Source organism: Lissotriton helveticus, chromosome 10 (assembly GCF_964261635.1).
Source record: "Lissotriton helveticus chromosome 10, aLisHel1.1, whole genome shotgun sequence".
In the NCBI taxonomy this organism is placed as follows: domain Eukaryota; kingdom Metazoa; phylum Chordata; class Amphibia; order Caudata; family Salamandridae; genus Lissotriton; species Lissotriton helveticus.
In genome coordinates this window covers 224,860,750-224,888,638 of record NC_136071.1, presented here as the reverse complement: position 1 = coordinate 224,888,638, position 27,889 = coordinate 224,860,750, and the positions used below count along the sequence as shown (strand labels likewise).

Here is a 27,889-nt window from a genome sequence, read left to right as displayed (position 1 = left end):
CAGTAGCTCAATTGCAATGGATTGTTGTCAAATTGTACTATTTTTGGAGCTATCATGCTGCACACTAATCAGCTATCAAACTATATGTCAGTAGGCCCAAGAGATAGGTCAGTGAGATGAGTGTTCATCATCTGATCTAACTGGCCATTGGCAAGTTGTTCATCTGCCCTATATATCTCCAGCAATGGATCCTGTGACACTGACCAACAAATGTTTTGCCAAAGGATGTGAACGGTGAGTGGGGGGGGCACTTTTTTAAGGTGCCTGGGCCTATTCTTGATGCCAGTCCGACCCTAGCAGTATAGTTCTGTGCTGTTGGGTTCAGCATCTGTTATCAGTGCCAACATTAATTTAATGTCTGTGTCCATATCAGTTTTTGCTCCTGAAAATATGGCCACTCTAACAGTGGTTACCAAGAATATAGTAGTGAGTAATCTTTCTGTCTATGGTGATCGTTTTCCGTGTGATTTAGCGCTCCCTCCTGTTTTAAAAAAATAAATACATTTACTTTATTAACAACTCTGATGTTGTTCTTTTTAATTTATCTTTCCTTCCATCTGCCTTTCTTTCAAGATGCTGCTTTCTTTTTCTGCAAGTCCGGTGAACATTGACAAAACCGCTCTCACATTGCTGAGACATATTGGCTTTGCCAATGCTTGTTCTATCAGGCGGATGCTCCCACTTGATACAAAAAAGCGTCCCCTTGTCTCCCATATGTTCCTTTCGGCCCTTTCTGCACTTCCCACCCTGCCCTCAGGCTTATATATACATTGACATAGAATAATGACTACTGTGTGATTTTACGAGAGAAAAAAATCGACTCTACATAAAACTTTCCCATTCCTTGGGGGTTTGCTCGTATTTGCATGGTACTAGAGTGGAATCACAGCGCGGTAAAAATAAAATCGAACGTGATTTTACATTTATCCCAGTAAAATGCAACTTATATTTAAAGCCTTTGCGTCTTTAGTGCTAAAAATGTATATTACATGGGAGAGCTAAACTGCCCAACTCTGTAAAAGAGCACCTTTTCAGACGCTTACAAACAGGAACTGTAACAACATGATGTTCGGCTGCTTCTGTGTACTTGAACTGGGCATTCATCACCAGGAGACCCTATTATTAAATACTAGCAGCCTGTCCCGACCTTGTCCGGGAGCAATCAGGCTTCCCCGACCCCCGTCCGCCCCGACATTGTCCAGCACCCCGGGACCCCGCCCGCCCCGCCTCCGCCCGCCCTGACCCCGCCCGCCCCGCCCCCGCCCGCCCTGACCCCTGCCCGCCCCGACCCCCGCCCGCCTGCCCCGTCCCTCGCCTGCCCCGACCCCCGCCTGCCCCGACATTGTCCGTGGGTCCCCCGGAGCCTTACCTCAGCCGCCGCTCCTTCCCCGCGCTCCTCAGTTCACTGCTCCACCGCTCCGCCGCTCGTCACCGCTCCTCCCGCCTGTCCGCCGGTCCTCACCGCCTGTCCACCGCTCGTCACCGCTCCTCCCCCGCGCCATGTCTGCCGCTCCTGGATGCCGCTCCTCCCCGCGCTCCTGACGTCAGCACGCAGGTCGCGGCCGGCGCTACTTCGAAGGGACTACTTTTTTATTAAGGTACATTTTTTAAATAACGCATATTTTGATAGTTTATATAGCCTATGTCCATCTGCACACCCTGACGGTTACAATGATGTATCGGGTGTGTGGATTGGCGCTGTGGTTCCCGAGTTTACCCGCCTCAAAGGTTCAAAGTTCTTGCTTTATAATAGTAGTATAGATTTAGTCAGACTAATGTCCTCTGCAGACAGCTGTAATAGCTTATGGCCCACATTTTGACGTTAAAATAACATTTCGAGTGTGCGCCCTCTGCAGCCTCTCTTGAGCGTTTCTTCCAGTAGCCGCCTGTCATGGCCGCCGCCTGCCTGACAAGCCCCAGGCTGCCTCTCACCACTTCCCTCGCAGGCTGCAGACTAGTCTGACAGACAAATGCAGCGTAGGGCTGTTCTCGACAGTCTGATCCTCTGCTCAGTAATCACCAAATGGCTACAGTTTTGTGGTAATGACGCCATGTTTTTGATTCAATCAAATGCTACATTTCCAGACGAAAGCTTTTACACACTGTTATCATGACAATGCAGGGTTGTTCAGCATAAAGTTTTGGCCAAGAACTGAATTGATCGGACTAAAAAGTAATAAGCCAAATTTAAAATAAATAACATTTCTGTAAAATAACCCATGCTGTGTGAAAAGCCGCTGTGTAGAGCGGTTGTATTAAAAAAACTAATTGAAGAAACTTAAAAACACTTTGGAAAGATGGTGCTTGGACCTAGTGAGGGAGAGCCTTTTGGAAACTTGCAGACTGTTTTAACACAGCCGCATACCCTGAAAGGACAGCAAGAGTGTGATCACATGTGAGACTTAGCACGGCTGGGTGAGAGTGAGCAGGTGTCTGCTTTATAGGGCTGGTGGAAAGTGAGCATATGCTATGCTTGGTAGGGCTGGTGATGAGTGAGCACATGCCAGACGTGATAGGGCTTTGGAGAGTGAGCACATGCCAGGCTTGGTAGGGGGGGTGGAGAGTGAAAATATGTTAGGCTCTGTAGTGCTGTGGGAGAGTGAGCACAAGCCAGGCTTGGTAGGGCTGGGGAAGAGTGAGTACCTGTTAGGCTTGTTGGGGCTGGGGGACAGTGAGCAAAAGTTATGTTGTGGCGAGCTTAGCAGGGCTGTGGGAGAGTAAAACACTACCAAACCAAACCAGTTCAAAGCAGGAGGGTCTCAGGGAAAATTTGTAAGACCACAAAGGATTTGCTCCCCAATCATTACTCAAAAAACAGTACGAAACCCTTGGGTCTGCTCACAAGACAGTGTAACGGTGTAGCGAGCAACTACCACAAATTGATCAAGCTATCAGCACAGAACCAATGGCTACACACCACAACAATAACTGTGGGCACTTTCCTTTTCAGGACAAAATCCCTCACTCACCAAAGGTGACATGCTTCATCATATGGGATTCTCATCCCAAAGGAAAAACATAGTTCCTTTAAGGGGTACAACCCCCTCTCTGAGAGGGAGGAGCTCTGGGATGTTTTCAGATATTGGTAGGATGTTCTAAATCCACATATGAAGAGAAAACAGTGTGAGTTAGGGCACAGCGCAAAACAAAAACAAATGTGAGGTAGTGAAGCTAAAACTGGCTAGGGAGCATACAAATGTATACTTTATTCCAATACACCCACTGCCAGCATTAAAATACAGTGCACCAGCGGTATGGATTTAAACCGCATTGGTGGAGTGGAAAATAGTGGTCAACATGTTTCAGCCTAGAACCCAAACGTGGGCATGGCTTTCATCAGGACCTGTAGTGGTGCAGCTGCGTGAATGTGTAAGTGATTAAACAGAAAAAGGATACACAAACAGACTCTTTTCTCAGTCCATCTGTTCTGTAGGAGAGTGCGCATGTGTCTTTTCCTTAGGGTTGGAGAGCGTAAGCACATGTTAGCTCAGTAGGGCTCTATAGAGTTTTTTTTGTTTTTGTAGTTTTATATAGCGCAAACTCGACCTGAAGGTATCAGTGCCCTATACATGAGCACCAGTTGCATTACAGACAAACACATTAATTTATTTTTTAGGCACGGGGAGATTAATTGATTTGCCTAGAATCACAGCATGTTCGAGCCTCCTGCCAAGACTCGAACCTGGTTCCCCAGCTTCAAAGTCGGCCGCTCTAGCCATTAAGCCACACTTGGTAGCGCTGAAGGAGAGTAAGTATGCCAGAGTTGGAAGGAGCTCTGTCCAATATGATCTTTCTATGAATCATCATGAGTCTGCTTATTTTCAAGTATGGCTGACATATCACAGGCTTTCTAATGATTCTAGACTAGGCCTCGATTTAGAACAGGTAGTGTTGGGAATTCAGACCTGGTTAACCCCAGACGATTTGTAGATAATTTGCTCCAAAACATAGCCCATCATGATTGGCTCCAAGAGCAGATCCTCGTGCATGTCCCCCTTGTCACACCTAACATCTTACTTCAGCACTTGCAACAAGACAAAACATGTGGGGAATCTAATTGCTGCTTAGGTATAGTTTGGATCTTGGATTAAGTCTGTGGTTAAGACCTATTATTTTCAGCTTATCCTTAAACCTCTTGTCCCTCTCCTCACTGCAAAAAGAGTAGGCTGAGGCAGTAGAGGGTAGATGTGACTTTTAGGATGGACTACTGGCAGGGTTGGATTGAGATTAAAAATCGGCCCGGGCACGCATAAAAAAATTGGCCCACATTTGCATAATTGCCTTCCCTCAAATCACTGCTTCAGCGTAACTTTACCTAAAAAGGGGGGGTAAAAAAAAATATGCACGCATCAGTTTACACTAGTGAAACACACCTGAACACAAGTGAGACCACTTCTGCTCACGCCCCCTGCCCCGCTTAGTCTGCACACATTAATGGGAGGACCAGCGAGAGAAAGGGGGTGACACCAGTGTCTGTTGCTGCTATACAGGAGGTAATGAGCGCCCGTCTCCCTCCAGAAAGGCCACTCAGACACACCCTGGACTGCTGGCGGTATAGTCCAACAACAGACACTCCACCCAAATCGGCCCCAGGCTGCTCAAAAACAGCCCTGAGCTGGAACTCGGACCCCGGGCTCTCGGGCATTGCCCGAGTGCCCCCGTTACCAATCCGACGCTGACTACTGGAGTACCGTAATGCTCCTAAATCCTGTCATCGCTGACACTAATGTATGCATAATTTGTGAACCTGGGATATCGCTGGCTGGGCAGACGAGACAATGCCTCAGACCCTCGCAGAGCCCACCCCAGCTACCTGTAACTATGCACAATGTGTTTAAGGTCATGTGGTCATCCCTAGGCATCACACTCGACGCCAAGCTCGACATGCAGCAGCACGTTAGCAAAGCCACAAAAGCAGCTAATTTCCAAATCAACACACTGAGGAAAATTAAACCCTTCCTCCCTGCCGAAGACTTCCAAACTGCTGTACAAGCTTTAGTCATCCCTCGAATAGACTACGGAATTGTGGCCCTCAGCGGACTCCCGCTATCCACAACAGCTCCCTTAAGAGCCTCCCTGAACGCTGCCGCGAGACTCATTACTGGCTCAAGGAAACATTCGCATATATCCCCAGACTTAAAGTCCCTAAAATGGCTGCCTTTTGAAGCCAGAATACAGCTAAAAATTGCAGTTATGACACACTCGGCCGTGCACCACAATGCACCCAACTACCTGGCTCAAAAGTTGTCTATATCAGGAGGTTCGAGATCCAATAGAAGTACAAAAAATCTACTCCTGAAACCTCGTAGATTCCGGAAGGAAAAAACATACAAGCGCTCCTTCTCAGGAATGGCACCCAGGATCTGGAATGCGCTCCCTCCTGAAACCAGGCTTATCTCCTCCACTGCACTCTTCAAGAAGGAGGTGAAAACCATCCTTCTGGCCAAGATCTCTTGAACCTTATAGGTGCTGGATCAGAGACTCTGCATTGCTCTGTATCACTGTTCACCTTGTCCTTTGGCACTATACTTCTACTTGATGGGGACACTACTACGCTACTCTCTTACTATCGACCAATATATGATACACGCTGGTTTACTGATTCACTCTCCTGATGCCCCCACTCAGTGTTCTCTCTATACTAAAACATTGGTATAAGTCATCCACACACCCAAGGTGTACCTGAACACCTCTGTAGTGGGATCAATGACTTGTGCCGTCTTATATTACTTTTTTACCTGATTGTATATTGATATGATTTATTTATGTTATTATTATCCTACCATGTTAGTGACTATTATACTGCTCCCACTATCTCTGTTCAGCCCTATTGCCCCTACCCTGTCTTTGTGAAGCGCTCTGATATCTGTAAGGATCTTGTTCGCGCTATATACAACTTTGAATAAATAAATAAATAAATAAATAAATAAATGTGTTTGACCTTCAAATGTTTACATCAGCGGACACCTAGGCAATCACACGCTACATTACAGTGCGGGGCCAGCATAGGTTTCCCTTGATTTTGAACTGACTCATTTTAGACTTAAGGCTCTCAACTTCACTGACAAGTTTGAGTAAAAAGAAGAAAACCTAACTGCTTGTTTGGACAGTTTTAAGACAACCACAAAGTGACCCAATGAGGTATGAATGCTGTCAATCAGGCAGTTAGTCAGACAATGAACATCATCCAATCAATGTTCACTTGGTAGACAGAAGAACTGCTACAGGAAGCTCAACTTCCCCACTTTGAAAAGTGGGGGGACCATACAGCCATAACGCAAACTGAGATACAAGTAAAGAGTAGTCACTAATTTCTCACCCTGGAGAACAGATTGGTAAAGAAAGTACCTTAAGTGGTTGAAAAGGGATTACAACATGGGACTTGCCAATGAAATGCCCATGGAGTTGCGCTTCTGGACGCAAAGCAGTGCTTAATTTGAGCTGGTGGTTTCCAGTGCACCAGCACTTAATTGCCAACCCTGGCACTTATGGTGGTGATGATTGTCTAAATTAGAAATTAGCAAAACAACAGATGTTTATTAATTGCAAGTACATTATAAATGACTAACACATGCCACCAGCGCCGTTCTAAAACCTTTGGGGGCCTGGAATAGTCTGGAGTGTCACACTTGTAGGACTGTGATGGTTTTTAGGTCTCGTCTAAGCCATCCTGTAGGGATGGTGGGCGAGATTATATTAAGGCTTTCAAAAAGTCTCCCCAAACTGAGGATTCGGTACAGTTCATGTGAGCTGGGCGCGTGCACATCCCAGCCACATCGCACATCGCACACCATTCCATTTGTCTGAGCCTCGGCATCAGACTTCAAAGGAATCCGCTCCCCCGCGCCCCATCAGACTTAAAAGGAAGCCGCTCCCCTGCCTCCGTCACGCAAAGGAAGCTGCTCCTCCGCCCCCACCCCCTACCATGCAATGCCGAGAGCTTGTTTTGTGTCTATCTGTGTCTTTTGGGTTCTCCTCTTGCCCCACTTCCTGCCTTCCTCTGTGCTTTCTCCCCATCTGCGTGTCTTTTCGGTATCAGCCATGCTTCACTTCTGCCCTTTCCGTATGTTTTCCTGTCCGCCCCACTTCCTGCCTTCCTCTGTGCTTTCTCCCTGTCTGCGTGTCTTTTCGGTATCAGCCATGCTTCACTTCTGCCCTTTCCATATGTTTTCCTGTACGCCCCACTTCCTGCCTTCCTCTGTGCTTTCTCCCCATCTGCGTGTCTTTTCGGTATCAGCCATGCTTCACTTCAGCCCTTTCCGTATGTTTTCCTGTCCGCCCCACTTCCTGCCTTCCTCTGTGTTTTCTCCCCGTCTGCGTGTCTTTTCGGTATCAGCCATGCTTCGCTCCTGCCCTTTCCGTATGTTTTCTTGTCCGTCGTCTGGTTTGTCTTTTTCCTGTCAGTCATTTTCCCTGGCTGTCTCTTTGCCGCTATCCTGTCTTTGCCTGGCTGTTGACTGTGCCTGCTGTCTTCTGTCTCTTTATACGACACTCTCTGCCTGCTGCTTTACCTGTCCCCCCGTCTAGTGTCATGCCTCTGCCTGCCACTATCCATCTGTCTCCTTTCCTGTGACTGCCTCTCTCCATGCGCTCTCCTGCTCTTCCTGCCTATTGTCTCCCTTTCACGTCCACTTGTCTCCCTCCCTGCTTCTGTCGCTCTCCTATTGTCTACTTTCATGACTGTTGATTGCCTGTCGTCGATTTCTTCTGAACTCGCTCTATTCACAATAGTCGTATATTCCTATCTTATTTTGTCTGTTTGGCTGCATCTCGCCATCTATCTTTCACTCCTCGTGCTGTCTCATCCTCTGGCTGCCTACAGTGGCTGTGCTGTCTCTCCTCTTCCCGCACCCCCTCCCTCACCTGATAGTCCCCCAAGTCCTGCTTTTAGTACGCTGTGCTCTTCTCCTCTCTCCCAGGGCTCCATGGGATTAGCTGTCTGGCACCCCCCCTTATGCCCCTTTTCCCATCTCTCCCCCTGTATTAACATAGCACATGTCCCTCCTTTCCCGACACAGCTCTCCGTCTTTACTTTTACCACTTGATCCCCTTCTCGCACCTTTTCACCATCTCCCAGTCTCCCTGTTTTTCTGTTAACATCCATTTCAACCCCGTCACCATTGATGCCTGCCTCTCTTCTCTCACCAATCTGCTCGACCCACCTATTTCCTGGTCTCAACCACTCCCTCGGATCAATGCGCACCCTCTAGAGTGTTAACCTTCCCTTGTCCTCTCCTCTGCTGAACCTCACGCCTCCCTAGGGAACCAAGTCCTCTCTTTCATTCTTGCTCCTCGTCTCGGCCTCACTCTTTGATGTTACTGTCCCTCTTCTTTTATTGCCGTTTCCTAGCTGAGTAAGGTACGCCTCTTCGGGCCCTGAAGGGTAGGAGTGGCCGGAGTCGGGCATTTAGCCTCACAAAATGTCGGAAGGTGGGGCTCCATTTTGAGTTTCGCCGTTGCTCTGTAATCACCTATACAGGGCTCTTTCAGTCTCAGTCCAACCATAAAATGTCCTAGTTACCTCGCACCACTGCAGGCCTCGGGTAAAAACTACAAGTCCCAGAATGCAACTTGCCAGTACCTGAAAGCCACGACTGACGGAAAATATAACGAATGACATGGGCCACTTGTCACCTATGGTGAAGATCTACACATACCCACTATTCTTGCCTTTCGTCCTTCCCACTTCGTTAGTTAATTGCTCTCCCTTCTTTTCCCTCTGCCTTGCACCTCCTCCTTGTTTCACTGACTCAGGACTTGTGTTCATGGTTCCACTCCCGTTCACCAGAGCCAGAGGCGCTGTTTTTTTAACCGCTCCTCTAAGTGGGCCCTGCGAGGCTCTTCTCCCTCACAGCCTCCCTTCCCTCGCATGCGCCTTTCGTGCCTTTCTACAGCTCCCCATCTTGTCCCTCCTTAAGGATTCCTCATGTTGCCTCTGTCTCTGCTTCTGCCACCACCACCAATACTACCACTACCAGTACCACCACCACCAATACTACCACCACCAGTACTACCACCAGTACTACTACCAACAGTACTACCACCACCAGTACTACCACTACCAGTACCACCACCACCAATATTACCACTACCAGTACCACCACCAGTGCTACCACTACCAGTACCAGTACCACCACCACCAATACTACCACTACCACCACCACCAGTACTACCACCAACAGTACTACCGCCACCAGTACTACCACTACCAGTACCACCCCCACCAATACTACCACTACCAGTACCACCACCACCAGTACTACCACCACCAGTAATACCACTACTAGTACCACCACCACCAATACTACCACTACCAGTACTACCACCACCACCAGTACTACCGCCACCAGCACCACCACCACGAATACTACTGCTACCAGTACCACCACCACCAATACTACCGCTAGCAGTACCACCACCACCAGTACAACCACTACCAGTACCACCACCACCAATACTACCACTGCCAGTACCACCACCACCAATACTACCACTACCAGTACTACCCCCACCACCAGTACTACCACCACCTGTACCACCACCACCAATACTACCAGTACCACCACCACCAGTACTACCACTACCAGTACCACCGCCACCAGTACCACCACCACCAGTACTACCACTACCAGTACCACCACCACCAATACTACCACTACCAGTACTACCACCACCACCACCACCAGTACTACTGCCACCAGTACCACCACCACCACCACCAATACTACTGCTACCACTACCACCACCACCAATACTACCAGTACCACCAACACCAGTACAACCAGGACCACCATCACCAATACTACCACTGCCAGTACCACCACTACCAATACTACCAGTACCACCACCACTAATAACACCACCATCACCAGTACTACCAGTACCACAAGTACCACCACCTCTAGATCATATGTAACTCTCACTTCACACTTTGTGTCTGTGTAATTTACAACACTAACACATCTTATTCACTGCACTATTTATCACTACTTTGAAGATGTCGCAGGCCGGTCTCTTCCTCTGATACTTACAATTTAACAAGCGGTCTTGAAGGCCCTTTATTGCAATGCAATAAGTCTTGCATTTGCAAAAGTTTAGGTATTAGTATTGTGAATAACAATGCCTTTTGTTTATGTTTTAGAACACAACACATAAATAAAAGGCCTTGTCATTTATAATGGCAATGGCTCAAACTTGTTTAACATAGTCTTTCACTTGTACGAAATACTTTCTTGTTTTAATTCTGGGAAATATTGAAAGCCGTTATTAAATATGATGTCTACATGTAGAGCTGCCATTCAATACAGTACACACACAACCACACACACAACCACACATACGACCGCACCCACACAACCACACACAACCACAACCACACACACAACCACACACACAACCACAAATACAACCACAAATACAACCACACATACAACCACACACACACAACCACACTTTCAACCACACCGTCAGTGCACTTTTTCACCAGGCACAGACACCATCAGTCGTCAGTGCACGCTTTCATCGGGCACAAACACCACCAGCCGTCAGTGCACGCTTTCACCGGGCACAAACACCACCAGCCGTCAGTGCACGCTTTCACCAGGCACACACCACCAGACGTCAGTGCACGCTTTCACCAGGCACACACACACCACCAGCCGTCAGTGCATGCTTTCACCAGGCTCACACACACCACCAGCCATCAGTGCACGCTTTCACCAGGCACACACACACCACCAGCCGTCAGTGCACGCTTTCACCAGGCATACACACCACTAGCCATCAGTGCACGCTTCCACCATGCACACACACCACCAGCCGGCAGTGCACACTTCCACCAGGCACACACACCACCAGCCATCAGTGCACATTTTCTACAGGCACATGCACCACCAGCCATCAGTGCACACATCAATTGTTAACACATCCTCAATTAACTATTGTAGCAATCACAGTATGGTGCACTTTACTTTTAAACATATTCATCTAAAGCGCAGCATGCCATCATTGCTACAAAAAAAAATTAAAAAAATGTTTACCTACAATTTATAGACTTTTGTTGCAATTGGTGTTGCGATATTTAGCAACGCCAATAGCTCAAACTTAATGAATGCGAGACCTATTGCATTGCAAATGCTTGTTTGCTGTGTTGGTACTGTCATTGGCAGCGCTGGAATTGGCAATGGGTGGTGTAAGATGCAATGGGCTGCTGATGCAGTCCCGCCCTGTATTTTTTACAAATTAAGCACTGACGCAAAGTTGTCAGTTGTATACCCTTGATCAGCATTCACTAACCTCATAGCAAACACGGGGGAAGTCAGCCTCATTTCTAGGAAAAATCCCAATCCACGGCACAGGCAGTAGGGTTACTAGAAAAGGGCATACTGGTGCAAGGGGGACAGTGGCAACCTAATGGCCCGCCTGGAAGGTCTGAAACTGGAGTTGTACTTGAAGACTCAAGCACAATGACTGTTGTCCTTTCATTGCTCGTTAATGCGCGTCTAGTTCACAGACATCGATCAGAGTTTGGGGATTATACGTGGAATAAGTACCTGAGCATCACTGATGAATACACAGTAAACACTTCAGTTCTTTTAGCGATTTAATAGTACTTGCCTGTAAAAAAAAAACGTGAGTGAAACCACTCAGTTAAGGAACAACAAGAGCTCGATTAATGAACTCTCTTAGACAGAAGAGGGCTGCCTTTTGTTTAGGCTGACATGCACTCAAAAGATGATTGAGGCGTTTCATGGGACAAACGGTTGCATGCCTGTAACCCTGGTCTCTTATTTTTTCCCACGAAAATCATTTCAGTTTCCTGTAAAACGGAATGTCATAACTATGACATTACTCAACAAGCATTGAAAATGCAATTGGTCTCGCATTTGTCTGAGTTGGAGATATTGGTATCGTAAATTACAATGTGCTGTGTGGTGTTGCGTAGAGTGGAGTGGTCTTGCATAGAGTGGTGTGTAGTAGGGTGGAGTGGCAGGGAGTGGCGTGGCAGAGTGGGCTTGCTTAGAGTGGCGTGCAGTAGCATGGAGTGGCATGACAGCATCATGGAGCACTGCGGTGTGGAGTGGAATGGTGTTGCGTGGAGTGGCACTGCATGGAGCAGAGTGGCACTGCATAAAGTGATGCTGCATGGAGTGGAGTGGCGTTGCATGGCGCTGCGTAGAGTGGCATTGCCTTGAGTGTGACTGCTTGGAGTGGCGATGGGTGGAGTGGAATAACTCTGGAGTGGCGTTGCATAAAGAGGAGTGTGAGGGCTATCAGGCAGTATTGTGAGGGGGAAAGAGGCAAAAGGAGAGAGTGAGTGAAGAGACATTATTGTAAACAGTGGCCTTCGACATGCATGAAGCTTCACAGACCTATTCATCAGTTGAACACAAGGACATGGGAAACAAGGGGCAAACGACCTGCACATGCTGCAGGTGCTGGAGTAAAGAGAGGCAGGCAGCGGGGGCGCTGGTGCTGGGGGGGGGATTTGCAGTGCAAGGTCTCTTTGCTGTGAGAAACCCACAGCTGTGTGTATTGATGGAGGGTGGGGAGGACTCCAAGCGCGAGGAGGGTCCGGGAAAGCCACAAACAAATAGGCAGCGATGGAAGGGAAAGCGGAGGTGGCCCTAATATCAAAGCGTCCGAAACATAATGCGTGGCGTCTTTGAAGCCGTGCTGATAGACAAGCGAGGGGAAAGGAAAAAAGAGTGTGCAGGAACCAATATATATAAAAAACAGAGTAATGCCACACTAACCGGGGCAGTCGCCTGGGAGGGTCCAAAAAGCTAAAAGGCAGGACTAATTTACCATATCCATCAAACAAAAGCATGCATTTAAGAAGGGCACTAACAGAAGCCAATAGAAAAGATGGGCGGTTCTTCAACCACACATACCAGATACAGCATGCCTCGCAAAGCAGCGCATGCGCCTTGCGCAAGGCTAGACCTAAACATTTAGTTGCTTCATCCTTGAGTTCTCCATTCAGGAGTTAAATCCTAATTAGAGACTTCTTGGAAAAACTCATCTGAGAAACACCATAAGAAATGTTATTGAGTAAGAGAGTGATCAGTCTTTTTGCCAGATTTGCATATGACCTCCTTAAAGGAAAGAAAAAGAGAGGAGATATTTCCTCTACGGAGGCCATATGAGAACCTGTGTGTGCGCTTGCGTGAGGTGTGTGTATGTGTGTGTTCATGTATTCACATGTGTGGTGTGTGTGCGCATTTGTGGTGTGTGTATGTGTGTACGCATGTGTGGTGTGTGTGCGCATGCATAAGGTGTGTATGTGTGTGCATATGTGGTGTGTGTGTATGTGTGTGCGCATGAGTAAGGTGGGTGTATGTGTGTCTTTTCCTCTAAGTCCCTTTTCCTTACCCCAGTCACTACTACTGTAGAAGAATCCAGCTCGATAGTAATGACTGAGACAAGGAGAACTAGGGTAAGGAGCTAGGTCGGACTGGGACAAAAACATAGGATGGGCTGGGGGACCAAAATAAAAGAGGGCCCTATTAGCAAACCTTACTCGTAAGTAATTGGAGTCTCACTACAACCCTTGGTTATGTGAGGACACCACATTGGCCAACGGTGGCCAGTCTTTATTTAAACACATTAATATATGGAGGAAGTCTTCAGATGACAACTTCATGCTGCAACCACCCCAGCCCCCCTACCAATCCTCCCGCACTCTCCTCCCCCCCCCCCCCCGCCACTGCCTGTTCATTGGGTAAGGCGTTCTAGGATCCTCGACCAATGTACATTTTGTGAAGAGGCATCTTAGCACATAGGTCCACAATGTCAATGCACAACTGTATGCATTTTTTTCGACCTGCCTGTATGCACCTCAGGCCCATAGATTCCAGAATTTATAAGTCCCATTTCTAGCCCACAGCACAAATAAAGGTTCTTTCATGGGGCAGGCACAAAGTACGAATAAGTATAAAGTAGCAGGCAGTAACCAAAAACAGCAAGGTTTTACCCACATCCGGAGGCTTTGTCAATGTCACATGCTACCCCACTGACCTCATTTAAATACATCCAAAGTTATTTACCCGCAGGTGCTTCTTACTTAGTAAAGGTTTGCCCTTCCCTAAAGAAAATACAAACTTTCTAATACATAAAATGGTGTTGTCACACACGTTAACAGAGTGTAACAGTAAAATGTATTAAATAACTGCTAGCAATAGCTTAATATACCAAAGAAGCCACATAATATGTATCTCTAACTATCATTAGAGGCAAACATACAAAGCCAAAAACACCCTGCCTTTATTTTAAAAGAAAATTATTTCAGGAAGAAAGGAGCATTCGGCGCTACAATGGATATAAAATGATTTTCCCTTATGAAAGATGCTTCTCTTGAATACTGCATATAGACTTGTTTGCCCTTTTTGTAGAAACAAATGGTTCTTTCAATACATTTACTTTTACGAAAATTAGTGAGGGTTAGGATACCTAAGCTTAAGACCTGGTCATGCATATAGCCAAACAGAAACTCATGCAAGCAATCATTAGAGCGCTCAGTCAAGTACACACCTGTCATTGTTTATGCACTGTAGGAGAAGTTGTATAGCTCTGTCCAGCAGAGAACATGGGCTGCTCAAACAAGACATGGAGGGGCCTATTCACAAAAGTAAACTTATCAGTGAGTAAATGTGCAAGTGCAAATTTACTCTTACACTTTGTGGCAAATTTACTACTTCTAGCTATTCCCCATTTCCAAGTGTAAATTTAGTACAAAGTGTATACTTGCATGTCCCCACCTCTAGAATTCAGGGGTGGCACCTTACATAACTATTGGTAACTTTTCTCACATAGGCAGAGATATCGTCCACCAGGGTGAAGATCTACCTCTGGTAAAGTATAGGGAAAAGTAAAAACATTTTTTAAACTTAAGCAAAAAATGTACTAAAATATCTTTCTGGCAAATGTTAATGTCATCTATTTTTATATATTTATTTTAAATATAGAACAAAATAAAAACGCTACAAAATGCAACAGCACTTGGATTTAATTTTGAATTAAATATTACATAATTTAAATACATTAAATGAAATATAAATTATGTTTTCAAAACGATTTATTGAAATCACCTGCCTGAAGTAAAAGTTATATATTTACCTAATAGTAAAAATTACTAACTGTTATGTATAGGATTAGTTTAAATTAATGTAATTTCTTTAGGTATATTAAGTTGCATGTATTTTTAAATTTAAAAGGGTTTCAAAATATTTTATAATCGCATAATAATTATTTTGTATCCATATATGTATACATACTGACATTAAATTACCTGTATGTATAGTTTTAAGAAATCAAATGCAAATAATCACCTTTACATTTTTTCCTACTGGGTGTTATTTTATAAGTGCCTGCCTCCTATTTTTTTACATGAGAGGTTGTTGCAGTTCCAGTGGCTGGCCATGTGTAAAGCTGGACTTACACCAGGCCTGAACTGGGAAATATTTAGTATTGTTTTTTATTCCTTTTTTGCCATAGTGACTTGAGATGTGCAGTTTGTGAAAAGGACTGGCTTACTCTTTTGTGGGTGGGTGCATTCCCTCCTTAAACCCCTCCTTACCCCTCCCTTAAACCCTTATTACTCCTACCAAAATTTACTAGTAAGCATTCCCCACTTTCAAGCCACTCTCTGTATCCCTCCCACATTTACTACTCAACCATCGATGTACATGTGCAGAGATCTCCACAGTTGGGACAGAGATCTCGCCACTCAAATGAAAGGCGATGAGAAGGTAGAGACCTCCGCATGTAGGTTTGTGAATAGCATTTTCTAGTTTGTGACTAGTACTGTTGTTTTACTACTAAACTTACTACAAAATGTAGTTTGTGAATAGGCCCCAGAGAGTTTAATTACAATTTAATTCTGAAAGTTAATTACCTGGTAAGGGATATTTATCTTTCTGTATTTCTTAGGAGCCACTGCATATATTATTGGAACAATACTAACACAGGAGGCAATGAGCCAAGAGTCACACAAGAAAGGGAAACGAAACAAGAACTTGAACTGAAAAAACAGGAAGTAGGGTTTAGGTGCCAGACGGGAAGGGAAGCCCTTTAGCACAGTGTAACCCTTTCAGAGAGAGTGTATGGATCTTTATTTATTTAAAGTTCTCCTGCATTTTTGCTCAGTGGCATTCTGTTAACAAATCAACTTCTATCAGTAAACTATCTTCTTCCAAGTATCATACCAGAATAACTGCTTCTTGAGGTCTAAACACAATTTAGGTGAATCGTTAATCAGCTTCAAGCTGGCCTACAGTTACGCAAACAGGAGTAAATTGGGTTCTAATTTACTGCTGGGGTTGAAAGTGTCATGAGACTCAATTATGCATATCAGGTTTTAGTGCTATGAGTGGGCCAGAGCCTGCCAGGGTTCTGCCCTGGCACACCAAACAAATGAAAATTGAGGTGGGTCTCAATGGGGCCCTCTATTTCTTCAATTCTCTGGCTGGAGAAACAAGCATTGGCAAAGCCAAACGATAAGCTTTGTCAATACTTGTTTGCATTAAAATTGGCAAAAAGACAAGAAAACCAAAATGAAATGAAAATGTAGATCCCTCATATCCCCAGTAGATAGATACAACTCATCCAGTTAAAAGGATGGTAGAGCTTTGATGCTCCAGGGGTGGGACAAAAAGAAGAATATGGAAGAAAATCCATCAAATCAAGAGCTGATAGTTTAGAAAGCCATTCAATCATGAGCAACAGGCTGACCCAAGCCCGCTCTATTATGTATTTCCACGATAGCTCTAAAGTATTGTTTACAATAGGTCTAAAGCTGTCTGTAGGCACGAAATAGCTGATCAGCCTGCCTGTATCCAACACAACGTCACCAGAACTCTCCAAGGTGACAAGGGGATGAAGCAACACATGTGGATACTGCTGTTTACAATTAGTGTATCGCTTATGGATGAAGTTAATGATGTTAGAGAATCTGTTCATTAAATATCTTATTCTTATTTGTTCTTTAGCCAGTAAAACTTTACTTATGAAGAACATGAGTTTATTTCTTATGTATAAACCTGCACCCTTACTACATACATAAGCCAGGCCTCCTATGAAGATTGCTTAGATAGTCTTCCTAGGCCACACTCCTTTTGGGGCCACCCCGAGCACCGTTTTTTTCCCACTTAAAGCCCTTACTACTGATTGTAAGAAGCGATAATGGAGTGGGCTCAACAGTACGGCACCGGGCAGTCTGCCGATGCCTAGGACTTCAAGGATTGAGTCAGAAAATGCTGAATCATCTTAGGGTTTGGAGCTGGTGGAAAGATGGACCCTGCCGTAATATAGCCTTATAGCCCGCTGTAGAGGGCTATACCGGCTATTAAATGCCCTCTCCAGCGTTTAACAAGGGAGAGGGACTTTAATAGCCGGTATAGCCCAGCTACGAAGGGCTATAAGGCTATTACAACATTCTGCCACTAGAGGGCAGAATGTTCTAACAAAAAAAAATCAAAGCCTTATGGGATCGTGAGGGGATTGAATCCCCTCAGGCTACCTGAAGCCGTTGTTCACAGCCAGAGCTCAGAGCTGTGAACAAAGAAAGATTGGACTCTTGGAGCTCCAGGCTTATACCAGCCATTATAAGCCTGGAGCACTCCATTGTTTTCAATGGAGCTACCAAAATTCCAATGTTCAAATTTACTTTACAGCTGCTTCAGGGCACTCTGTGACTCTTTCAGCATCATATTTAGCTGGAGAGCCCAATCATTTAGTCATGCTCATGTCCGGTAACCCATGGGGCCATTCCCACCAACCCCAGGGTCTATCTTACCACCAGCCAGAGGGTCCATCTCACCACCAGCCTAATGCTTCTTATTCACTAGCCGCAGGCCCCATCTCACCACCAACCCCAGGCTTCATATCCTCCAAGTCCCAGGAACCATCTCACCAACAGTATCAGCCTCCATACCCTATTAGAACATTGGAATGTTGGGAGCTCCATTGCAGACAATGGAGTGCTCCCTGCTTCTACGGGCCGGTAAAGGCCCGCAGAGCAACATTCCAATGTTCTACAAAGGCTTCTCGAAGTTCGAGGGGATTTATATCCCCTCGAGCTTCGAGAACCCTTTGTTTAATTTGTTAGAAAATTCTGCCCTCTAGTGGCAGAATGTTCTAATAGCCTTATAGCCCTTCGTAGCAGGGCTATACGGCTATTAAAGTCCCGCTGTTTCGTTAAAGTCCCTCGCCGAACGATTCAGCAGGCCTTTAATAGCCGGTATAGCCCGCTACGGCGGGCTATAAGGCTATAATATTAGCACCACATAAAACATCTAAAAATTGTAAATGTATCAAGGTATTCTCTTTATGTTCAGAACTCAACCTAATAACTACTATGGGTGTTGTTTGACTGCAACTGTGAGGCTTTCACTGTATCCCCTTTGAACCTCTCTTCTACATGACAACTCTTCATCCAACAGATCACAAAGGGCAACAACATCTACTTAACCTACATTACAAGTGGTGCAGAGTCGAATTATTGTGTGCGAATATCGTTCCACATGATTACAAGTGTTAATTTGTGGTGTATTACCAGGCAGTATTACCACACCTGGAAAAACCGCACCTAGTATTATCACTTGCTTTACCGTCACAAAGGCCACAAGTGCTAAGCAGGTTACATTTCTGCACAGAAAGAGTCTGCAACTCGGGAAGAACATGCTGCAAATGACCCAATAAGTCTGATTCCCTATTCAAGCCTCGTTTTCGTAATGGCTGGTAAATGCAGTGTTAATATCACCCAGACTCAAGTAATGATAACTTCAAGTCTTTTATGACCATCCCAATTTAGAGGATGACTTTTAATGAGGTCTACAGCTTTTGCCACCTCAATGCTACAGCAAATAGTCACACATCAAGAATAAATACAAGACAAAACTCCAGATAAAAAACATGCACCCAACACGGCACCAAGCCATATAGCTACCTATATATTTACCAAGTTAATAACACATCCATATCAAGTTACCGCAGATTGTATTCTTATCCCACCAAATAGCAACAGTACAAATTGGACACCAACAGCTAGATTCATCAAAGGGCCGTTTTGCGAGTCTGTAATAGCGATTCATAAGGAATCGCTATTAAGGACTTGCAAAACGGGATTCATGTAGGAATCGCTAAATAAATTGCGATTCCTGCACATTCCTTATTTGCGATTAGCAAATTGCTAATCGCAAATAAGGATGCGATTTCAAGGGTGCAGGGTTGTCCAAAGGACACCCTGTATCACCACTGAAATGTGAATTTACACTGATGTTGTGCACACACATGTCCAAAGGACATGTGTGTGTGTAACATGCAACTTAGAAAAATGCATTTAAATGCATTTTTCTAAGTTTTCGCTATTTACCACGAGGTTTGACTTCGTGGTAAATAGCGGTCCTAAATTGCGATTTCGAAATTTCAAAATGGTTCATGAATTGCATTTAAGGAATCTCAAATAGAGATTCCTTAAATGCAATTCCTCGCAAATGTGGGAATTCTTTATTAGCGAATTTTTCATTTGGGATGATGAATCCCAAATGCAAAAATTGCACTCGCAAAGGGCCAGATTCTCAGAATCTAGCCCTTTGCGAGCGCAATTAAGCTTGATGAATCTAGCTGCAAGTCCTTAAATAATTATGATCTCAAAGTTGATGATGTGATTGCCACCCAATGGCACATGTCAACAATCCTGAAGGAGTTAACTTAACCTCTTCGGTGCTGATGATGGCACCCGGTCGTCATGCGTCACGGTGGGCGTGTGCTGATGACGGCCGGGAGCCGTCATGACCACGCCCGTGATCGGAATGTCCAGCACCGGCGCGGAATTCCGTCCGCAGCCAAGGTGTTAAACTTGCTTCTCCCATAAATATGAATTATTACAAATCATCTAACCCACAAGAATTAAAGCAATTTTCTTAATCGTTGTAGAGCCCCTTAGAGCTCTGTCTCAATATAAGTAATAACGTGGACACACCTGAAAAGTAAAGGTATTCTAGAGTCCAAAAGTGATTTGAAAGCATTGCAAGTTTGGGAACCAACTGTACAAATGCTTACAACATTTACTTAAAAAAATTAATCCGTTCTGAACTAATACTAGAACATTAATTGATTATAAATATGTTTCATATGAAGCAATCATGAGAAGAAAACTGTAATTTAACACTAAAAGAGGTCCTTAAATTTAGCCGTTCAATCTTTCAAGTGTGCCCACGGTATCACTTGTTTTGGAGAACGCTGCAAGGGGCTCTACAGTGATTAAAAAATGCTTTAATCCTGCTTTAGTATGTTAAATGTTTTGCAATAATTCATAATTTTACATCTACACGTGTTGTTATAAAAAATAATCGAATTCACCATTTTAACAGCTTTATTTGTGTATGTTTACTTTGCGGACAATGTCTTCAGAACATTCTAAATAGAGTATTTCTCCTGTGTGATTTTCAGCTGGTTTGCATTGAAAGTATTGGGATATTAGTTTGGCACTTTTGTAGGTTTACTTATTTTCATACATTGTGAAGAGATTGAAGGATAGCGCACTGGTGCAATACAAAATAAATGGAAAAAGACATAGAACAAGACACTACACCAACCACACGGGAAATGTCCCTTGGCTCAACCCTGAAAATTCAAAGGGAATGCCTTACATATTGTCAAGCAGAACTATAAAGGAGGATATATTCAAATCCATTTGTTCTTAGAAAGGAAAAGAGTACATATCATTCATTACTGAAATCCATACATCTGAGACATTAAATTAAAAAAAAAAAGTGAGGGAACACTGAGTGGTGTGGTGATAGACATAACAAACTTCTGCAACCTTTTAATAGCAAGTATGATTCTAGCACCAGGGTAGTTATTGATAAAAGGACAAGCAATGTCCTCTCCACGTGATGGTGGATGCTCCCCAGATCTATGGGCACTCTCATTGTTTAATGGTGATCCCATCTGGCTGGAGTTGAGGGACACAATTGGTGCAGAGTAGATTACTCCAGTTTCCATCACTATCTTTCACGACCACTGCACATAAAATACACAAACACAACCTGAAACACAAACTACTGGCTTACTTGACTGAGACGGAAAATTCTCCAGGGGCGCTTTCGCTTTCTCTGATTAAAAAGGCTCCCAGCTGCCGTCGTTTCAACAGGATCTCTTCAGCAACCTGCCTGGAGATCCTGCCTGCGTACCACCTGGGAAAAATAAAATAACAAATAGCACATCTAAATCTGAATGATTTAAGTTAAGGCTCTGCTGTATGGTACACTGGACATTCTGATTTCGCCTTCAACTGTGGAGAGGTGTGGTATAGCGGCCAGGGAAGCTGACCTCGCAGTTTAGAGTTCATCGTTCGATTCCCGGCTCCGGCAGCAGCTCAACTCAGCACCGATATGTAATCCATGGCCCCACACTTTGTCCCATTTTCGCGAGCAACCTCTGGCTTTATATGTTGCTTTCTCGGCTCTTGAGCACCAATCCATGTCTTCCTCCCAATCCCTCAGGTCTGGTGTTCGGTTTGCCCCCCACGTTCTGGCTATATTTCTTTTTATCACAACTGCCACTATTCTGAGCCATATTAGTGTATTTAGCCCATTTTGGGCCACATGTATCATTATTTCAAATAGCAATTACCTAATTACGATTCGCTGCAAACCACATTTAAGTAATCGCTATTTGAATGTATAAAACTCCATACGTTTCATTTAGCCTTTCCTAATGGGTTGCAAATTGAGCTACCTCATTAATATTGATGAGGCAGGTTGCAATTTGCGACCCATTAGGAATCGCTAAAATCCATGGGATTGTGACCTGCTGGAGTCATCAGACCACCATGTCTGAGATTGCTTTAATATAAATCAATATTTTTTTTTAATATGCAGCCCGTTTTCCTTAAAGGAAAATGGGTTGCGTTTAAAAAAGAAAAATTAAAAGTTTTCTTTAAATTTTTCAAGGGCAGGCAGTGGTCAGTGGGACCACGGCCTAATCTTAAAAACATTTTTACAAACATTCACAAAGGGGAAGGGGTCCCTTGGGGACCCCATCCTATTTGCCAATGGGTTACCAACTGCTTGAAGTAGGTGGTAAAATGCAAATGTTTTGCGACCCCATTTCAGTCGCAAAACATTCCTACATACCGCTTCGATTAGGTATTAGGAAGGGCACACCCCTTCCTAATACCGAAGTGCTTTGTATTCTCAATTACTAATTGCACTTCGTTAACAGGTCACTGAATCACAAATTGGAATTCATACATACCAAAATGCATTTTACTGGCCACAGGTAAAATGCATGAGTCAGGTGGCCCCTAATGACACTTATATGTATTACTGTACCACAGGGAATCAAGCTGGACCTCTCTGATAAAACTTGGGATGGCAAAAAGTCTAGGGTTACTTTTGTGGTCCCTGTAGAGAGGATGTACCAAGGCTGCCCCTTTTTTGTGTTGGACAAAAGACTGATTTGAAAGTAGATCGTTCTTGTCTTTAAAGGCATGTTGAGGAAAAACACATTTGGCTAAAATGTATAGGAATTTGTTTCATACCAACTTTACATGTCTTCCTGAATATTCAGAGTAACTATGTACATTTGTCACTTAATCATCCTCTGTTCATGGCTGTCCAGTCTGTTGATGCTGCACCAAAGGTCTTCTGTTGGAGCAACATTCTGTAGGATGAAATGGTACCCACTATGGATGTCTCTACAATGCTGTTTGAAATATATGGATACCAGGGGTTTCACAATTGTTTTTTGGCAACATTCAGTCATTTGCAAACATTGAATCTATGGAGCTCTGATAAACATCTAATATACATTATTAGTTTTGAATTCCCTAACACTAATTAAAATTTTACTTATGAGTAGTTATTATGTCAAATGGGTGGAAAAAAAAGCTTGTTCCCTGAAATAATCACTTTTACATTCTATGGTAAAGAGTCATTCGAAGAGGTGCACAGTTCCATTAAAAAGGGCATGTTCCCAAACAGTGATTTCAGGGTTGGTCCATTCGGACCAATCGGGGTTCCTGTCCAATAAAAGCACGAGACACAATCTAAGGAGATTATATGGGGTGATGCACTGGTCCAAAACAGAGTAAAGGGAGGATGCAGTGCTCCTATCACTAGATGCACAACTGGTGCTTGATAGTGTGGAATGGCAATACATGTTTGAAATGCTGCACACACTGGGCTTAGGCCCTAAATTCTGCAAGTGGGTAAAGCTTTTGTATCAAGACCCACATGCCAGAGTACCGGGTTAATGGTGTAGTCTCTACAAACAGAGTATGAGTTGGCGGGCTCCGAAAGATACAAATATTTCCAACTGGGACATGCCCTATGCCAACACATCAGAGAAGGGGAAAACACTCCAGAACACTCGCCAATAGAGGATAGATTGTTGATCGACCCCATGAGGAGCAAGGCAATCTCTTTAACATATAAGAAAATCATGTACAACTCTCCTAACCCGGTGAACCCCCTGCGGGGAGCATGGGAGATGAGACTAGGACTCCTAGAAGATGATGCTTGGGAGGAAGCTGTGCAAAGCCCGAGGGAGGTAGCTATAGGAGCCCGCTTTCATCTCATCCAGCTCCGCATCCTACATAGGGCGTATGCCTCCAGAACAACGCTACGTCGAATGGGTTTAGGCATATGAAGGTATTGTGCGGGGGGGGGGTGGGGAGGTGGGCTCCTTTTTTTATATAATTTGGGAGTGTAGATACATTCATAATTATTGAACGGCAGTGACTCGAACAATGTCACAGGTCACCAACCTGGAGATTCCAGTGGAGCCACGTTGGCTTCTTTTGTGTGTGACAGGCGACGCTTTGGGGCATATATATCAAGCCCTTTTCCCATTCACAAATGGACCAATTCTCAGAATCGTCCCGTTTGCGAACGGGAAAAGGCCTTTTGGGATGTATCATCCCAAAAGGGCATCGCAAATTAGAGAATCGCAAAATTTGTGATTCTCTATTTTGCGATTGCATTTAAGGAATCGCAAATTACGATTCCTTAAATGCAATGTAGGAAGCACAGAAAAAGCGCTATTTGGCCTTAAGGAATTTTTTGCATTTTTCAAAGTGCCACGTGGCGCACATACATACCCTTAGAGCATGTATGTGCGCCACATGTGCACACATACATATTTCAGGGGTGCACCAGGGTGTCCTTTTGACACCCTGGCACCCTTGAAATTGGATTCTCAATTTGCGATTCTCTAATTGCGAATCGCAAATTGAGAATGTCTTCCCATTCATTCCTATGGGTCTCCTAGCCCATAGGAATGAATGGGAATGAATGGGAAGGAATTCCCTATTTGCGAATCTCAATTTGCGATTCGCAAATAAGGAATTTGTAGGATTCGCTAAATTTTTAGCAAATCCTACATACAGTTCATTTTGCGATTCTCTAATTGTGAATTTGCTAAAAATCGCAATTTGAGAATCGCAAAAATGGTTTTTGATACATATACCCCTGTATTTCTATGATTTCCGCAATTATAATTTCTTTTAAGCTTGCCTGAAAGGCACCCCAGGCCCCTGTTACAGCTGGGAAGTTGTTATCAAGCCAACAAAATTTGGCAGCTGAGAGACCTTCCTATGCACCTTGGAGTATTATTTTAACATCTAAGCAATCTAATATTAGGGCTCCATGGTCGGATGTATCCTAAGAGAAATTAATGTATATACCAATCTGAGCCCTATCCTAGAAAGTGAAACATAATCAAGTTTATGTCAGCAAAAGAAGAAAGTGTGGTCCAGCGTCCCTGTGATGATACTGCTACACCCATTTTCTATTCATAATCATCTTCTGTCTAGGTTTTCCAGCCAATGGCAAGGTTCATTGCAAGGGTTTACTAGTTTATTGTTAAATGATTTATTTAATCAGGGTGGGTTTAGCAGCTGACACCACCAATTACAACTCTAGTAGGTTTACAGCGCTGGACTATATACCCTGCATTTTGTCCTCTGATCCTGTATGAACATACCAAATATGCAGTTGTGTAACTAAACTTGAGGGGACCTCTTGCAAAATAAATGGAGGCCCCCCCATTCTCTGGACTTAGTCAGGAGCTCTAAGGTCATGGGCCCACCACCAGTGCATAGTGCCGGATGGGGCATCTTGGAGCTCGAGTACTCCCTGCACCGCAGGAACTGCGGGGGCTATTGTTACACCACTGCGAACACGCCCATGTGCAGAGACTGAAAGTGGTGCTGCTCACCTAGTTGTAATGATTTCATTTGAGGATCAGAGACATTCAGAGGTCCAAGATGTAGGGTTCCAATCTAGTAGGACAGCATGAAAGATAAGGATTGAGAGTTGTCAGTTGCAGTCATTTCTCTTTTGGACTGGTTTTAATGACCACACAATAAAGTGCTTTTTATGTGAGTTGTTAGTTGCTGGTTATTGCCACCATAACAAGATGAGAGTCCAGTAAATTGGGTCTAGAAGCAAACAATATAAGACCTCCTGGGTCTCACTCTCTCGGAGAGGAGTAAGAGCTGCCAAAATGAGCCTTTAATTGAGGGGCTAATACGTCAACTGGTGGTTTATAATGTCTATGCTCATCTGCCCAGTGGCCTAACCCAGTGTCGACTCCAGACAAGGGGATGCAGATCTTCATTTCTGAGGCAGTCGGTCTGCAGATTATGTTACAATAGGGGCAACTGACCTCAGGGAGACAACTGACCTTGCTTCACCGAGGAGATGGCATGTTAACTCACAGATAAATTATGGAAGGTGACAAATATGGAACTTTCTGTAATTGACAAGTAGAAGGGAAAGAGGGTGTTCTCCAATTCTGAACTCTGAACCAACTACCACTGGGCACTCTGTGCTACCCACCTATACAAGAACAAAGGATACATGAACCAGATGCTGGCGCCAATTACCCTAACATTTTGGATGGAGGGGCATGTATGGTGACATTACAGGGCAAGATTCCTTATCATTCTAAAAAACATGGCAAGTGGCACAGACAAGTTGGCAATTGATTGGGCAGAGTTCACTCAGAATCTCAACATATACCATGATAACAAAGCTGTTGACATTCTGCACTGAAAGTTTCTGAGATGGTGAACCTATGTCCTCAATTCAGGCCCAAATCTGAGCTCATAAAACTACTTGGGAGTTATAGTGTGTATAGGCAGACAAATGTTGGTGAACGTCCTACTGAGCAGTAATATGAGAGAGAGCTGCTCAGTGACATCTTCATTATTTGTCAAGGGGTAGAACCACTGTCGGTAAGAGGCAAGCACAATCACGGGCACTGGGCTATTACGTGGACTATGTGGCCAGGTTGATGACATTATTTGCAGGTGAAGTCTTACTTACAGATAGCTTCTGCGAAGGGTTTTAGGGTAGCAGGTGAATGGCGCTCATACAGGTAACCTTATCCAATGCGGACATGTAAAAAGTGGGAGTATGTGGTGCTGCCAGGTCAGAGGTGAACCCAAAACCCCTGAAACAAGAGACAGAGCACAGCTCTTAACTCAATATAAATTAATACAGTACTGGGCACACATGTATGATCAAAAGTAATTAAAAACAATTGTAAAGAATGATGTGGTCGACACCGGTTGATTTTCTTGTAGGGGTTATTTATGGAGATTCTTATGCAAAAGCAACAGCGCCAGCCGACACGTGCTTCGTCCACAGGTCAATGCCTGGGACTCTTTAGGGCCTGTAGCTCTATGAATCAGGATTTGAAGACCGGTGTTAATTACAACCCGGAACGGGGTTCTGGTGGGCCGGTATGGCCGTAAAGTATAGGGTACAGACTGATGATGTGGAAAAACAGCGAACGGGTTCGTCCGAAGTCAGCTGAACCTTGTGTATCTGGATCAGCACGTTGCTAATCTCTCTCAGGAGTGTGCCCGAGTATTTTAATGGAAACTACCTATATGCGTAGCTATATGAGGGGTGAGAAGTCAGGCGGTTTCAATGTATACACCATGAGCACAAAGTGAGACTTCATTTGCAATAAATCATTTAACACATAAGACACCCTTGTGACTGATTTTGCTAGCCTCTTACCCTTTTGAATGAGCATGGGCTTCATAGAAACCAAGCCTAAATATGCCAACAATTTAAACACTCACTGCCCCTTGGGAACATAATCCTTATTACTTTGTGGATTTTCACCCAGATTACGTGTGAGGTTTTTCAGTGGTCATAAATTCTTATTTGTTTAATAGATTATCACATAATGCTTAATTGAAACTCATCCAGTTTATTATTTACATAGGTGTATCCCATTAAACTAGGAAATGTAAGATGGACGCTATTCATGAATGTCTAAAATGCCCGTATATGGTTTAGACACTTGTACATATTATTGGGGGTGTCCACTAGGGTCGGGATTATGAATAAATATTTATGATAAAATAACTGGAATCACAAATCACATATTTAGTTGAACATAAACTAACTAAGTATTGGGATTAATCCCAAAATATACCTTGAATGATAAGGCCTAGAAATGTATACAAATGTGTCCACTCTTAGCTAAATTAAAAGTGCATTGGCTTCAATGTGGAAGGATTGTTTTGGTTTTAAAAGGGAGAGAAGACCCCACTTTCACCAGGGAATAGGGTACTATGACAATGCAAGTCAAGGGAGAATCCCTGGAAACACTCAATTCTATTGTATAAGTATATACCTTCACACTCATACACACCCGAAGAATATGGGACGTACACAGTATCGATTTCCACACTAGAATGAACGTTCACAGGCTTTTAATTCTTTAAAAAATTAATACAATAAAAACACAAATTTATACACAAGTCAATAAAATTTCAGAAACGATTTCCTGAAAAATGTAATTACATGAAATAAAGGTTCAATGAAATTCAATACAATACAATTTACAATTTCTAAAAGAA

General features: G+C 44.1%; 1 protein-coding gene across 1 annotated transcript in view; it reads right to left on the bottom strand.

Moving 5' to 3' along the window:
* GRAP (GRB2 related adaptor protein) overlaps nucleotides 1-27,889 on the bottom strand; it is a 426,467-nt gene that overhangs the window by 344,633 nt on the left and 53,945 nt on the right. The window contains exon 3 of the mRNA XM_078664213.1: nucleotides 21,075-21,197. Coding sequence (XP_078520339.1) covers nucleotides 21,075-21,197 — 123 coding nt within the window. The remainder of the gene's footprint in view (nucleotides 1-21,074; nucleotides 21,198-27,889) is intronic.